Source organism: Panthera tigris, chromosome B1 (genome assembly GCF_018350195.1).
Source record: "Panthera tigris isolate Pti1 chromosome B1, P.tigris_Pti1_mat1.1, whole genome shotgun sequence".
In the NCBI taxonomy this organism is placed as follows: domain Eukaryota; kingdom Metazoa; phylum Chordata; class Mammalia; order Carnivora; family Felidae; genus Panthera; species Panthera tigris.
The window spans coordinates 171,707,083-171,723,853 of NC_056663.1; the positions used below are offsets into that span (position 1 = coordinate 171,707,083).

Below are 16,771 nucleotides of genomic sequence, written 5' to 3' on the forward strand. Positions count from 1 at the left end.
CCATTGTCCAAATCAGGAAGCAGATTCAGAGTATAGCTGATTTGTAGGTTAGATATCAAGGAGTAGTAGAGTGGACTTAAATTCTTTACCAGTAAGATCTGACCAAACTAAAAGCAAATAAGGCACAAAAAGAGAAAAAAAAACAAACCGTCCTTAAAGAACGTATCACTTCTAATATAACAAAATACTGTTTATCATAATTGCAAGTAAATGCCAAAGTGGTCTTTAATTCCTGAAGCACAAGAGCCTCCCAGATTTCTCCCCACTCGACTCCTTCCCAGTTTCTGTCACAAATTCTTATAGGACAATATGTTGACCCACATTAATATATATCAAAAGTACCTTTTAATCTTTCAACTGCTTATTGGTACTAATAACTGGTAGTAAAGCAAGCAACATTTTAAAAATCAGTTAAATTAACATTATATGGTGTTTTTATCCCCGTACTCATCTATAAAAGTTATCACAGTTGATACTATGAAGACCATAGTATAATTGTAGCAAAATATTTCCTTTTAAAAATAGCCCTTTAAGGTGAGCTCAGTTGGTTAAGCACCCAACTTTGACTCAGGTCATGATCTCATGGTTTGTGATTTGAGCCCCATGTCAGACTCTCTGCTGTCACAACAGAGCCTGCTTTGGATACTCTGTCTCCCTCGCTTTCTGCCCCTCCCCGGCTCACTCTTTCTCTTTTAAAAAACAGTCCTTTAGGGGCATCTGAGTGGCTCAGTTGGTTGGGTGTCTGACTTTGCCTCAGGTCATGATCTCACTGTTCTCATGAGTTTAGAGTTTGAGCCCCGAGTCAGGCTCTGTGCTGACAGCTCAGAGCCTGGAGCCTACCTCAGATTCTGTCCCTCTCTCTCTGCCCCTTCCCTGCTTGCACTCTGTCTCTGTCTCTCTCTCAAAAACATTAAAAAAAAAAATTTTTTTTTAAATAGCGCTTTAACTTGATGACAGGTAGAAAAGATTTCCTTGCCACTCACTCTTGGATTTTATAAATTTAGGTATATATTTGCTGCAGCACAAGGATGAAAGCTATAATACTATAAAGGTAATGGCAAACCACCAATAAACTCCGGCTTGATCCTTCATGGTTGGCATGTGCTGAGACACCCAACTGTCTTATGTGCCATAAAAAGTAATAATCTGGATAACCATCATTTTGTCTTTTACTGACCTGAACCAAATTCAGTATTTCTATCTTCTATGTAGCTTTATGGTGATAGAGGGAAATAAAGTAATCAATCAGTACTCTCTAGACACAAATATAATAAAACAAAATTGGCTGGGTTCTGTGTATACATAATGAGCCAATCACAGATCCAGCTGATTCTGCTGCAGAACCAATCAGATTTTATAGATGGTATATTAGCTGGAACAGTGAAAGCTGGGTAAGGAAAGGGTAGTAAAGGGCAATGTAAGCAACAGAGAAAAACGTGAAGCACTGTTTCTCAGCTGCTTGTAATTAGAAATCGTTAATCAATACAAATGTTACACCAGTTCACCATTATAAAGAAACTCCCTGGCTTGCCCTACAACTAGACCTTAAAAAGAAGCCACCAATTCATTCTATTATTCTCTAATTCATTCATTCTGTAATTCAGTTCCAGCAAAAAGCAAAATGAGTTATGTAAGTGAGTCAAATGGCAAGCAGTGGAGACCAGTGGAGGCTAGAATTATTCTTAACAACATTGTTAGGAGGCAGTTCAGAACAGTCCTCCCCAACTCCCCATCTCTGTGGGGCAGGGGGGGTAGGACAAATTGGTTCAGGCCCTTCCAAAGCACCATGCTGAATCTGTCCACCAATTCTAAACGACTATGGAGCAGGAGAATTGGGTATTTCTTCTTTCTACTTATCAGAGAAATATTGCCCCAAAGACAGGTATATATTAAGTAAAAGTGAACCAACCAGACTCAAGTCTAAATCTCCTCATCTACTTTCCATACTATAGCCAAAGTAACCTCCCAAAATCTAATTCTTGATCATCTTACTTTTACTTAAAACTTGTTCTCGATCACCTACAAGAACAATAAAATCCAAGATCTTTACAATGGAAACCAGTGTTTCTAACAATCTAGTAGTTCTTGCTACCTTTCCAGCCTTACCTTCCTCTCAACCTCTCTTCCTATTTCACACTTTTTCTGTCATAAGAGCTAAAACACACTACATCAAAGGAAGCAAAATGAGTATTATTGCAATATTTCCCAAATGAAAAGGACTATGGAAGATACTGCAGATAATACAAGTGTGAGTGGAGTTAAATTTTTTTCCCTTCTCCATTTAGCCTTCAGTTAACTCTCTTAGCTCTGTTCCCTGGTGATCTGATAAACACAGGTATGCCAACTATGTCACTAGGCAACACTGCTTATAGTAAAAATGATGAGTAAATTTGCACCTGAACTCAGAGGAACTACAAATAAACTATAAATACCTCACAGGTAGCCATAGCTTTGACCTTCCTGAGTGTGACAGCTCTTATAATTGGCGTATCCCTCATGGGGACCCTGGAAACTAAGTCTATGGAGTGGTGTGGCACACCGTTTCCTGTGAGACCCGAGATGTTTAAAACCAAGGCAGCCACCTACGTCCACCTGTTGCGAGCTTTCTCTCCTTCAGCTTTCACTTGGAGCAGGGACTCCCAGATGGCTACGGGAACTGCTTACATGGACTGCTGTGAGGATCACAACCACGGGTGAGGAACACTGGATGCTGTCTTGCTTGAAAGCTGTGGTTCCTGTCTGATGTCCTTCTAAGTAAACACACCTATGGTAGATTGCTGACTGTTCAGCTGAACCTAAAAAGACCCATACATTTGCACGGCAGTAAAAGGACGTCTCAGAATGACACTGCAGATGTTTTACAATCGGTACCCCAGCTCCTCCCCTCTGTCTGTTCTTTTAGACTAACATATATCCCTGACAAATAAAATACACAGCTTGTACTCACCTTTCTTTGTTGTTATTCCTTTTCTGGGGAGCCCATCTTCCAGGTAACATATCCTACCTCCCCATAGTCCATTCCTTCAGCCATCTGCTGAGGTGAAGCTATGGATATTTGCAACCAGAAAGAAAGGAGATATTGCATAGGTAAAGAATGCAAGGAAACTTTGCTGAAAGGCTAACTGTATACACAGAAAAAGAATGGAAATTTATTAAGAATAAAAAATAGGCGAAATTGGTGGAGAGATATGGCAATAGCATGTTAAAGTGTAAAATGTCCAGATAGAGTGTCTAGACCAATTGAAGAAAAGAGCAGAGTAAGGCAGTATATCAAATGCGCCCTTCCTTCTGCATTATTAGCCATGGGGAGAAGCCAGGGAGCCCTGGATCAGCATCAAAGGCAGGGGACTTTAAGAGTTAGGCAATTTGGTAATCTGTAACTTGGGAGAGGGAGAAGGGGTGGAGGGAAGGATAACAAAGGAGATGGTTTACCAGTAGTTCAGGGAGGGAATAGTGTTGCTACAAGTCAGCTCCACCTCTATCTTCTTAACCTGATTATCCTAATCAGCCTGTCCCAGTGGAATCTGTAAGCTGATTGTTAATTGTATAGCAGAATTTTCAATGGCATTACAGCTTTCTTTAATCCCAAACTATTCAGATCTGTCTCCTCTATTACAGGTTGCCAAATACCCTAACTTGTTATACTTTAGGGCCAACTCCATTATTTCCAAACTCTGAGAGTGGTTAATTTGAGAATTAACCAACATGTGGCACTTAGAAAAAAATTTAGTTCTTGTAGACTTGCTAAGGGCTCTAGTTAGTCTCCTTTCAGTGTGTGAATTCTTAGGTTAAAACACCCAGTATTCAAAAGCAAAATAAAGAAAACCAGTCAACAGAACGAGGAATGAAGTATACGTGCAGAGACACTAGCAAGGTATCCTGGAGACCTGGAGGCGAAACAGCCCCAGCTCCTAACTTGCTGTTGTTGATGTCAGTTACCTCTGAGACTGCTGCACTCCCTGCTCTTGGACTCTGTGACATAAAGCTATATCCTTCTTTTAACAAAACACTGTTTTTGCTCAAGCTATTTTGTCACCAAAAATTCCCTAAAACCAAAAACAGTGGTTGGGGCAAAGTATACAGAATCAGGTTTTATCATATGGAAAGATTCTACTGATGAATCTATTGATGAGAAGGAGAGAGAGAACTCAATTAATACTATTTTATTTGGGATTGTAAATTTCCCATTCATCTTTTTATTCTCATAGGAGCTAACACAGTGCCTTATACACACCACATTTAACACATTTAAATATTTTTTGAATGAACATATAATTAAAAAAGAATGAATCTACTTGGTCAAAATAGTATGTCTAATTATGGAGTTTTTCAAAAGCATTTCATTTCCAATTAATAAAAAATATTCTTTGCAATTCTCATTAGCATAATTCTATGATTAAACACACATGGTTTTACCCACACCAAAAAAAAAAAAAAAAAAAATGCTGTTTTCTATGCTCTAAATGCTGAAAAGCATATTTTGGATTTCATTTCTCTGGATTTTATGTTAACTCATGGGGGACTATAAAGCCTGCATAGCGTAGTCATTAAGACTGTCTGCAGAATATTCCAGTTCTCCTCCTGCTGGGCACATGATAGAATTGCATTTCTCAACCTCCTTGAAGTTGGGTGTAGCCACATGACTTGTTGGGCCAATAAAATGGCAGCAGAAGTTATATGTGTCACTTCCAGGTAGAAGCCTTCAAGAGCCAATGTGCAATTCATCACCTCCTTTTCCCTGCCCTAAAATTGTGGAAGCATGTGTTGGGATGGAGCCTCTGATAAACTGGGGCTCCAAATGACCACCTGTAACAGAGTTCTGCTGACCCTAATTGGATATGCCCTGTGACTAAGAAACAAACCTTTTTCTAAACCAGGAAGATGTGAGGGTCTTTTGATATATTCACCAGACACCTCTCTCAAAAGTGGAATGAAAGCAATGAATAGCTCCAGCCTTCAATCTGTCTTCCGAATAGTAACATTTTGTATAGCATTGCATCATTTATAGAATACTTTCTTATAGAAGTGTACCTCATTATCCAAACTCTCAAAATCCAAACACAGGAACTGACTGAAGTCAGATACATTTTTGGACCAATCTCTCATTCTCTAAACCCTCACTACCTGCTATCTGAAATTCAGGAACCAGATACATTTAGATGAGGTGATACTCCTTGCCTTTCAAACTCTTGCCACCTGAACTCAGGAATGGAAAATATTTAGCCAGTAAAGGATTCTTGATACATTATTTTATTTGTACCCTTAAAACTGTTTTTCTATTACATTACCTATGAGACCCTCAACATCTATTGAATGAACTGTGTGCTGTCATCATTCTAATTTTACAAACAAGGGAAAAGAGTCAGGGAGGTTCATAAACTTGCTGGGAATAACCTAACACTTTAGTGGCACAATCCCAGACTTTCTGGCTTCAAATCCCTTGCTCTTTTCACTAGGTACCAAGCTTCCTAAGGTCTCTTACAGCTGTAAAATTCCAAGATTTGATACTAAATTAACAGTATCAAAAGTGTTTGTGATTTTAAAAAAATGTCAATGGCATATTTACAGCCAAGAATAATTAAAGTCATTCTTTAAGCAATTCTACTTGCCTGAACCTAGTCTAATTCAGTATCCTGAGGCACAGGACAGGAAGAACTCCTAGAGATCATTACTTGCAGAACTATGAGGCACTATGAAAGAATTTAGGGGGAATTAGACTTTTCCTTTGACATACAGTATATTTAAAATGCTGACTGGGGCGCCTGGGTGGCTCAGTCAGTTAAGCGGCCGACTTCTGCTCAGGTCATGATCTCGCGGTCCATGAGTTTGAGCCCCGCGTCAGGCTCTGTGCTGACCGCTCAGAGACTGGAGCCCGTTTCAGATTCTGTGTCTCCCTCTCTCTCTGACCCTCCCCTGCTCATGCTCTGTCTCTGTCTCAAAAATAAATAAACGTTGAAAAAAAAAATTAAAAAAGAAAAAAAAAATAAAATGCTGACTTAAAAAAAATGCTTTTAGATGATCTTCACTTTGGTTCTTACCAAATTGGCTGACCTCAAACTCTTTGCTCTCCCAATTTTTATAAAACCTCTGTTTTAAGAAATACTCCTGAAGAATTGCCTGTCTGTCCATTTCTATCGGTTCAGTGGTTCTCAACAGTCAAATGAATTTGGAAAAGGTCACAAAATATATTCCCCTTTAAAAGGGTTATCTTTAACATTAGCCAAGAAGCTGAGTAAAAAACTGTTGAAATTTGACTAACCCAGCGATTTCAAAGTTATTTGACTTCAGACTCTTATTTCAAAGAAATAAACTACTGATTTCTCATTTCCTGGAACAGCTTGGGAAATACTGTTCTAGGTAATTCTAAGTGTTATGAATGGTTCAAGTTAAGCCTTTAGGGAACTTATCTTTAGAGTTTTATTACTGTCCTTCATTGAAGAACACTAAGATTCATTATTTTGCGTAGGAATATTTTAAAGATGCTACCAACCTTACCATGCCATCTCCCTTTTTATTAGGGCCCATGAGAGAATGTTTCTTCTGAGGCCTCATCACCAGAAAATATCCTGCTTAGGCAGAACTGATCTGTTTTTATCTTGTAATTAGAAACACACTGAAACTTACTGTCCCCCTCCCCCCGCCTTTTTTTTTGCTAGCTGCTATGAAGCCCAGAGCCAAAACTGTGACTCACTTTTAGTACAGGATCTTACAGTATGCACTTGGTATTATCTTTTTCCTTGACTTGGTATTATTTTTCTTGCTCTGCCTCAATTTTCTCATTTAGTTTTGTTTTATCCTTTTGTACCACATGGAGACTAAGGGGCTTCAAATCATTTTTGGAACTCTATATTGCACATATTAAGTCCTGTCTTACTAGTTTCATGTTGATTTTTCCCTACCTGCCCCATTACCTGAAAACATCAGTGTATTCACCTTTGTGTAAAAGTATTCATAGTGATGACAAACCAATAGAACATACACATTCACTATACAGGCAAATCCGCAAATGCTTAAAACCTGAAAAAAGAGTTACTATTGCTCTTTTAGCGGTCTAATAATCAAAACGACTCATTAAACTGTTTTCTAAACGGAAGGAGAATTACCATTTATTGGGTACCAGTAACTGCTAGGCCCTTAATATACAACCGTTTCACTTCAGTGTCTTTGCATATACACTGTCTCTGAAAGGACAAATTAGAAACTGGTAAAATTGGTGGGCAGCGGGGCGGGGGGAGGGGGCGGGGAGAGAATTTGTACAGATCCCTCTTGTACCTTGTGAATTTTGTGAATACATCAACTATTCCAAAATGTTTTTTTTTTTTTTTTAAATCAAATGGGACTTTAGTAAAGGCGGCAGTAAGGCTTTACTCTCTGCTACCGCAAACTTTTTTCCTCGTCAGCTTTGGATCCCCGAGTATGTCACTGAAATGCCCGACGGAGTTTCCAGGAGGCACGCCAGCTTTTACTGAAATAAAGTCCCTTTCTGATTCTCCACGCTCCGGGATGAGGCAATTACTTAAAATGAAAACTGAGATTGTGATAGCCTGCGGATAACAGTGAAAAAAAAAAAAATCCGAAATGGTTTCCAGTTGGTTTTATTAGTGGAAGAGTGCCGGGAAGAAGCCGCGCAGTCCTGCGTTGGCCGGCGGGCCGGCCGCACCACCGCGTGCAGAACTTCGCCCAAGTCAGAGCGCGGCCCACACGCAGCTCCGGGCCCCCGGCTGCGCGGCGGGGAGGCCGGGCCGGGGTTCGAGCCCCGGGCGCGGCTGGGGCAGGGCCCCGCTCGGCCCACGCCTCCGCTCGGAGGTGCCCCGGAGGGCCCCGCGGGACCCCGGCCACCACGGCCCGGAGGGAGGGTCGCGTGGGGGCGGGGAAGGGGCCTCCATGCGCGACCAGCCCGCCACGGCCCCCTCCCCGACGCCGAGCAGGAAGGAGCACTTACCGCGTCGGGCTCCGGAGGCGGCCGGGGGTCACGGCGGGGCGAGGCAGCCAGGAGTGAGGCAGGGGGCAGGCGGGAGGCAGGGGGCAGGCGGGGGGCGGGGGGCAGCGGGCCGGGGAGAGGGATGCTCGGCCCCACGGGCGTCCCCAACCCCTCCCCGGCAGCCTCACCCCCGGTGCCGGCCGGCCCGGAGCCGGCCACTCCCCCTCCGTCAGGCTGCGCTAGGCCGAGGAGGCACGAACTCGTCGGGCAGCCCTGGAGGGGGCGGGCGAGCGAGCGGACGGGCGAGCGGGCGAGCGGGCGAGCGGGCGGGGGTCGGACCGGCTCGCCCGTCAGACCTGGCGCGCCGCGAGCGGCTGCCAGCCCCGCCCCCTGCCGCCAGGCCCCGCCCCCTCCGCGCGGGGTTGCGAGCCCTGGGGGACAGTCGCCGCTGCCGCCGCCGCCGCCGCCGCGGGCTTGGCGGTTTCTCTTTCCCTCCACCCCCAGCGCGGCGCGCGCGGACGGCTTGGGCCGAGGAGGGAGGAGGTGGGAGGAGGTGGAGGGAGAGGGAGAGGGAGACCGAGAAGGATGCGAAGGAAGGGCGAGGCGCGGGCTCTGGCGACGGGAGCTCTTGGGGGAGGGGAGCGATGGGGGAAGGGGCGGAGGAGGGACGCCGGGCTGGGCGGGGCTCTGGGGGAGTGGGCGGGGCGCGACGGACCTGACAAAAAATTCCGGTTGTTCCCGCCCCTTGAAGCTGGGATGAGGGGAATTCCTGGGGCTGGAAGTTTAGGAAGAGGCCCCTCTTCAGAGCAAGAAGAGAGCGGGCCTGTGGATTTTGATTCCTTGGAGAACAGGACTGTATTGTCCTAGAGTTTTGGGGGAACTCACCAAGAGTCGCCTCTCGTCTCCATGTCCTGTAACTCTTCCCTTTGCAACAACCTGATAATTATTGTGCCCCAGGCAGTGGGTTTGTGGCACAGCAATTATGATCCTCAACTCTGTCACCGTAATCCTTGTTTCCCAATGGTGGGATAATAGGAATTCAACAAAAGTAGGTTTTTTATTCATACCTGTAGGCAACGTATGTTATGCAACAACTATACGCTACGTGATGAGAATACCAAGAACTAATTTATTCGGCGCCTATATGCCAAACACAAATCTAAAGGACTTTGCATATATCAGCTCATAATCAGTCGGACAAAACAGCTAAGGTCTCTGTTCTCCGTGGAGTTCTTAGGGGAATAAAGGAGGGAGGGAGTTTTCTTCTTTTGTCTCAAGAGTGACGTGTAAAAGAAATGCTCACCTGCTTTTAGTTCTCAAAGTAATGCACATGTTCATTATTTGCAGATTCAGTGTTTGCTACTTTGAGCTAGCTATATGCCGTCCTGAGGACTGAATGCGTTCATGTGTTATTTCTCCCCCACAAAATGACATTTCCTTAGGAGGTCTTCAGTATATCTCCACAATAAAAATCCGGTGCAAGCAAGTGGCCCAGAAAACTGATGGATCAAATCATTAGCAGGACAACATAGCCCTAAGATGATAGCGCCTGGGATGGCTGGCTGATTTATTTTGTACCCTCCCTCTTGGGGAAATGGTTAAGGAAAAGCACCATAGTGTAAAACAATGAAGCATTGACATGGACTGTTAGTTCAAAAGGAAGCGGATGGGCCTATTTAAAACTGTTACAGTCAGGAAACGTACATCACAAAAGCTACCAGTGAGGGCTCCAATCACAAAGCTCAGGATATATATATATATATATATATATATATATATATATATGTATAATTTTTTTTTTATCAGAGCCATGTGTTTGTGACTTCCACCCCTTCCCATCCCTTTGCAACCATACCCACATGCACAAACAAAAATTATTTCAGTAGTATTGTGTTTGTTTTATTTGAGAGAGAGAGAAGGTGCGCACGCATGCACGCATGAGCGAGCAGGGGAGAGGGATAGAGCGAGAGGGAAAGAGAGAATCTTAAGCAGGCTCCACACCCATAACCAAGATGGATGCTGAACTCCATCCCATAACCCTGGGATCATGACCTGAGCCAAGATCAAGAGTTGGATGCTCAACCAACTGAGCCACCCAGGCACCCAAGTAGCATTGTTTTTAAGTACACAAGTGGTGTAAACTTTTGGCCTGAATTTTTACCAACAGGATTTGGTACTATTTTTCAGCCCCCATTTGATTTTTTTTCAGTGTTAACATTTGTGCAAGTAACAGCAAATGACATTCTTCTCATAGTCTTTTTTCCCCTTCTCATTTGTTGTTCAGTTTTGGAATTTTAATTCAGTCTTTCTCATTTGGGTTTATAGTGAGAAAGACTAGAAAAGCATTGCAATCAAATCACATTGCAATTGCGGTAAAAATTAATCCTAATTTAAGACATAGGAATTCCCATAAATCCTTTCCTTTTTTTCATGTCAAATATATTTTTTCATCTCAAAATCTATTCTCTTTGATTTACTCACCTGTATTTTCAGTTTATCTGCTCTACCACTCCAGTAAAAGCAAATTAAATAAAACATTCCTCATGGTTTCTCACCGTGCTGCTGGCCTCAGCTCCTACCTTGCTTGTTCTCAGGCTGTTCCCCACACTGGACTCCTCTTCTGCCAACACATCAAGCACTTGCCAGTGAAGCTTTTACATGTCCCTTTGTCTGGATGGCTTTTAGCTAATCACGTGACTGTCTCCCTTTTCCTTCATGTCACTTTTCCTGACTACCCTATGTAAACCTGCAAACTGTGCCTCCCCCCTCTCTCTAGCTCCTCATTTCTCACCACTTAGTACACATGACATACATCTCTATTCCCACTAGAATGTGAACTCTGTGAGAACAGAATCTTGTCTGTTTGGTTCAATGTACATCTCCAGTGTCTCTTACTTATGGAGTCTGTCACATAGTAGATACTCAGCAATTTTTTTTTCATTAATATCTATTCATCATTTATTCTGGGTTTGTTCAATTAGCAGATAGCTGTTACTCCTCAGTAAATATTTTTGAATGAATGAATGACTTCAGGTGAGAAAGATAGTGTGTATTCCTTTTTGTAACGGTCAAAGGACTTTCATGCAATTTGCCTTACAACTGACTCATAGGACTTAGATGTATTAATAAGGTCTAAAATAAATAAGTATCACCCTAGTTAAAATTAGTATTTGAAATAGCTGTTTTTAATCTCCTATTCTGGCAATATACTAAGGAACAGGGTTTGAAAAAGCATTCACAGCTAAGAACTTATGCTGAGATTTTACAGCATGGCCCATAAATGGGTCTATGGTATCAGAGAATAATGATGGATTAATAAATCCTGTCAAAGTCTTAATATTTTTCCGTGAGATTAAATAATATAGCACTGATTAGAAGTGGAATAATTAGACCTAAAATTTGATTAATGATAACTTGATAGATGGTATTAATATTCCTTTGTCAGTGCTGTAATAATTTTAATTGATAATCATGATGGTGAAGTTAACACTGTCTTAATTTGGTTAAAGCATAGTACTGATAGGGACATTTGGGTGCCTGAGTCGGTTAAGGGTCTGACTTCAGCTCAGATCATGATCTCACAGTTCCATTTGTGAGTTGGAGCCTTGCGTCAGCTCTGAGCTGATGGTACAGGGCCTGCTTGGGATTCTCCCTCTCTCTTCTTTCTCTGCCCCTTCCCTACTTGAGCTTTCTCTCTCTCTCTCAAAATAAATAAAAACTTTAAAATAAAAGTTTAGTACTGATAGCAAACAGAACTTATCCTAGTGTGTAGACACTTTAAATAAAGAAATGATGTGACTTTTCATTCTCTGCCCTGATTACCAGTTTGGGTGAGTGGGTGGGGAGATTAAAGTCTTAAATATCATTATATACAGTATCTGTGTTCAAAATCTGGATCCTGGTAATGGGATGTCTTTTAGAGGATTTAGAATTTTTTCAGCAGTACTGCTGCTATCCATGTTTTGGCATGAAACAGCCTCCTATTAAAATACAGAGCTTATTTATTTTTTTAAGTTATTTATTTTGAGAGAAGGGAGGGGCAAAGAGAGACAGGGGGACAGAGAATCCCAAGTAGGGTCTGCCAGCACTGAGCCTGATGCGAGGCTCAAACTCATGAACTTCAAGATCATGACCTGAGCAAAATACGGAGCTTTATTATTATTATTATCATTATTATTATTTTTGGGAGATAGAGAGGCCGCAAATGAGCAAGGGGCAAAGAGAGAGAGAGAGGGAGAGAGGGAGAGAAGTGGGGCTCACCCAAAGTGGGGCTCATGCTCCTCCGATGTGGGACTTGAACTTGCAAACTGTGAGATCATGAACTGAGCCCAAGTCAGATGCTTAATGGCTGAGCCACCCAGGTGCCCAAAATACAGAGCTTCAAAAGGCAGAAGCAGATCATACCCCTGGAAGGAGAATCTCCATGTTGACAGAGACAGGTGGCCAAGTAAACCCAACTCAAACTTTGTCCTCTTGAAGTTCACCTCAAATTTTTACTCTGATTTCTCTTGATTTCCCAGAGTAATTTAATCCCCCTTTAACTTGGTTTAAATTCAAAAAAGGCGGGGGCAGGGAACAAAAGAAAGAAAAGGGGGGAAAAAAGCTTCCTTGGCTTCTTTTACCACAACCAAACCCATCTAGAATTTTCACAATGAACTTTACTAAAACCTAAAGGAGAATAAAAATGAAATTGTTATGGAAAATGTAAACAACATATATAACTCCACTCATTATCAAGTGACTCTTTCACAGTTTGCATTCTTCTAAGAACATCTGTTCCCAAAAGGCAGGTGTAAATTTGCAGACAATCTCTGTAGTTTCCTCCCCTCTTGGCTCCCTTTCTTTCTCCACATGGTAGGTCACTTTTCTGTCTTTTGCATGGGAGCCATCAAGCCTGTCCCCATTACAGCCAAGGCTAAAAGCCTCACTTATACTGTTCAATTCCTACCTGTGGCTCAGAAGGATACAGCATGGTCCCAGTTCAATCACAAAACTTGGGGGCTGACACCACCTATAAGCTCCTTCTTCAGGTGGGACTCTTCTTACACACAGAGGGAAGGTCACTCCAGCCCCCTGTCAGGCCACCTCCCTCCATTCCCCAGAACTGCTCACACAGTGCTGGGGACATGGGGAAGGAATGTGCATTCTCTCATGCACATATTTCCATCCACCCATACGTAAGTAGCCCTCCTACAATCAATCAGGCCACATTCTCTGACTGGAAAAAAAGGTTTTTGTAAAACAACTTTAAACACTTCCTGCCAGTCCTCTCAACCTAAAACACAAACCTGATTCTGTTCATTCCCTGGTATCCTACTTAAAACAGTTTAGTGACCTTTCATTGTCTTTGAGGTAAAGGTCAAATATCTTTGCATGTTTGTAACATCCTTCATAATTTAACCCTTGTCTCCCCAGGCCTATGCCCATTGCAGTGTCCAGCATGTATCATTTCTCCCACAATTATGTCTTTAAATATGTTTCCTCCATCTGGACTTCCCTGCCTTTCCAATTCCTGCTTGCCTAACTCCCTTAAGACTCAACTCAAGGGTCACCTCTTTATCCTGATGCCTCCAGGCTGAGTGTGTTCTTCCTCTGAAAACACGTAATACTGCAGGGGAGGAAAAGTAATTTTCCCTCTACCCTTCTAAGGTTCTTGGCTGAGACACTCTCTAATAAAAGACAGATTAATAGGAGAAAAACAAAAGTTTAGTAATATATATACCTTCTGAATACATGGGAAATACCCAGGAAAACTGGATAACTCCCCCAAATAACCCAAGCCACCACCTTAAATATCATCTCCAGCTAAAGACAAAAGATGTTGGGGTGGGGAGGAGGGCAGTTATGGGAGGTTACCAGGCAAAGAACACTAAACAAGGGTATGGTTGTGCAGATTTAAGTCAGTTGCCTTCTCCATATATAAGAGTCTCTAGAGATTTAGTCATCTTCCTCTTCCTGGTACAGAGGAGATGCCCTTAAAAATGGAGATTTGCCTTATGAATGTAAATGTTTCTTACAAAAGGGTGACTTCTACTTGGTTTTCAGAACTTTTCCTGTGTCTGTGCTTCTTAAAAATAATCAGCGAAAATTAATCCTTATGCCAAAGGGGTGTATTTGGGGGTGGTATATTTTTCTCCCCTTCCAAACCTCTACTGTGCCCTCTAGTGTAGCAGTTACTTGATGGGCTGTGAACATTGGCTAACTTGTCTATCTCCCTGACTAGTTAAAAGTCCATAATTGCAGGCCATAGTGATTTGTTGAATGAATGAATGAAAAACTACCACTTGTCTATGAAGCCTTGAGAAATAACAACTTATTAGAGTAAGGCCAATGTTTCCTTGGAGCTCTAGAACATACACAAACAAGACCTTTCCTCTAATTTTTAACATTACTTATAGCATTACCAGCAGTTTCATGAAACTTTAGAAGGGCCTTAATTTAGGATTTCATAAACTTACAAGGCAAGGGAATGCACACATAGTTCTTATATTTATTTTTACCCACTAAAATAATTATTTCAGTATTTCAATATACTTGTTTTATTTAAAAAAAAAATCACAGTTGCAAGGTGACAAATTGATGTTGATTTCTTATGAGTTAAAAAATATTCCAGGATGTATCTTCATACTTGATACATTACTTCCTGATTCACTAACAGACAAGAAGCACTCAATCTGGCTTCCATTTTAATGTTCTCAGATCCTAAGTTCATAACCACATCACCATGCTGATGGTTTGCTTATAGAATATTCATTTCAGCAACGCTCACCAGCTATGAAGAGGCCCACAGCAGAGGAGACGCTGTGTTACTTGTTATGGGGGAGAGAACAAACAAAGATGAATCAGACAGATATGTAAACTGAAAAGTCCTTATCAATCATTATGCTTCCTCTTCCTCCTCCGTTTTGTTCATCTTTTTAAAAAGCACACATGCCTCTGTGTTCACACTTGCATTCTATATTCAGTGACTATACTTAGCACAGAATTCTCAGGGAAAGATTCTGGCTGAGTAACAAGCAGCTGACTTGAGACTGGAAAAGAATGGGTGAAAAGAAGGAGGCATGCGCTATATAGATTCGAAGACATTTGAGTCAATGGTTGGAAGAGGCAGAGGGCTCTTCTGAATCTAAGTAATACTATTTCTTGATTGTCTTGGTGGATGGAGAGGAAAAGAATAAAATGCATTCATAATTTGACATTGAAATGCCCTCTCGTTACACCCAGTTCTTTTTACCTCAGGCTGAACCTATTGGACCTAATACTTTCAGACTCTGAACAATTGATTTCACTCTATTTCCTAGAGAATCAAAGATTGTTTGTATTCTAGCATCATGAAGAATGTTTCGATTTGTGCTTTTCTGTCTCTTTATTCGTGTAATTAACAAGAGAGTCCATTTCAATGTCAAAATTAGTTGCCAGAACTGTTCCTGGAGGCCAAAAAACTGCAGCGGTTATAGGGATCCATTCCAGGGTGGTTTTCCCTTCTTGCTTGCCCTCTCTGAGCATACTGGTGGGGACAGACAAGCCTGCCTCATGGGCATTTTAAGGAAAGTGGCCCCACCATGTTTTTTCCGGCATAGGCTGGTATCTCAGGGCAGCAGTTTTTGTTAGTGAACACAGACTCTTTTCCCTGCCACAGGTGATTGGGAGTGGGAACGGTGTAGGCAAAGCAGCCATGTATGGGCTGAGTGTGAGAAGGCCAGACACTTCTGAGGAGGCCTGTGCGTGAAGGCCTCGGGTGAACTCTACCCAGTCTCCAGCTTTCTAAACACAGTGGTGGCAGATCAAACCAGATATTCCCCAGCGGGGAGGTGAACAAAGAGAAGGCAGTTTAGTGAACCATAGCCTGTAGTCTGAGCAATGCTGAGCACCTTCTCTGGTTCTCTGAGGGGCTGGGTGTACTTTCCAGGTTGACCTGGCTGAACTGGCTGCTGAAGACGTGACCTCCTGTGTGGCCTCATGCCCTGGGTTTCTTTGCAACAGTCTCACCACAGCCACCGAAGGCAGGCAGGGATGAGGCTCTGCTCTGGTCTCCTCCTGCCTCAGCTAAGGCTCTCTCTGAATTTCTTTTCAATTTAGTTCCAGCTCTGGCCCAGTCTTCCAGTCCCTTTCTCAGTAATCTCCATTTCTAAAACAGCAAAAAGCCTGTGTGGAGTGGCGGGGAGGAAAACTTTTCCTTTTTTTCCCTCCTGGATTCTTTGGCTGCTCTAATAATTAAATTGACACAAGACAGATTAATAGGGAAAAAAATTTAATTTCATATATACAAGAGGTCATAGAAATATGAGGCTCAAAGATGTAACCAAAGCAGGCCGCTTTTATACCTTTCATACAAAGAAACCATTATTTGTGAAGATTTAACAAGGGGGTTGGGATAGCAAATTGATAAATAAATAACAAGGTTTATTCGTACAGTCTTCTTGGCCCTGAATTCTCCATCTCTGGCAATAAGGATGCCTTCTACCCTCTAGGTGCAAGAAATGTACTCTTCATGTGAGGAATTTATTTCGTGCTCTCAGCGAGGCAAAGGAGGGTCAGAGTGTCCTTCTTGCACTGTGTCTTAAGTAATTTTAATTGAAAATAATCAGTATACCAAAGTGGCATATTTTGGGGTAACCTTTCTGAACCCCATCAGTAGAGAAAGAGAGAGAAAACATTTATCGGGTTATAATTTACATATAGTAAAATCCACTCCTGTTATGTACAGTTCTAGAGTTCTGAATCATGCATGCAGTTGTATAGCCAGTATATATCTTAACATCAAGATATAATCTATATATGGAACATTTCCCTCACCCTCAAAATTCCCTCAGGCAGCTTTGTAGTCAACCCTCCCTCCATTTCCAGCCT

General features: G+C 42.3%; 1 protein-coding gene across 4 annotated transcripts in view; it reads right to left on the bottom strand.

Annotated features, from left to right (window-relative positions):
- KLHL5 (kelch like family member 5) overlaps positions 1-8,016 on the bottom strand; it is a 94,648-nt gene extending 86,632 nt beyond the window's left edge. The window contains exons 1-2 of one of the 4 annotated variants that reach the window (XM_042984711.1): positions 7,943-8,016; positions 2,948-3,045 (exon numbers count right to left, since the gene is read on the bottom strand). In XM_042984711.1, coding sequence (XP_042840645.1) covers positions 2,948-2,997 — 50 coding nt within the window. In that variant the 5' untranslated portion in view covers positions 2,998-3,045; positions 7,943-8,016. Of the gene's footprint in view, positions 1-2,586; positions 2,608-2,664; positions 2,796-2,947; positions 3,046-7,942 lie in introns of those variants that run through there. The other 3 variants (XM_042984713.1, XM_042984714.1, XM_042984715.1) reach the window with 3 other exon arrangements.
- Between the last annotated feature and the right edge of the window lie 8,755 nt (positions 8,017-16,771).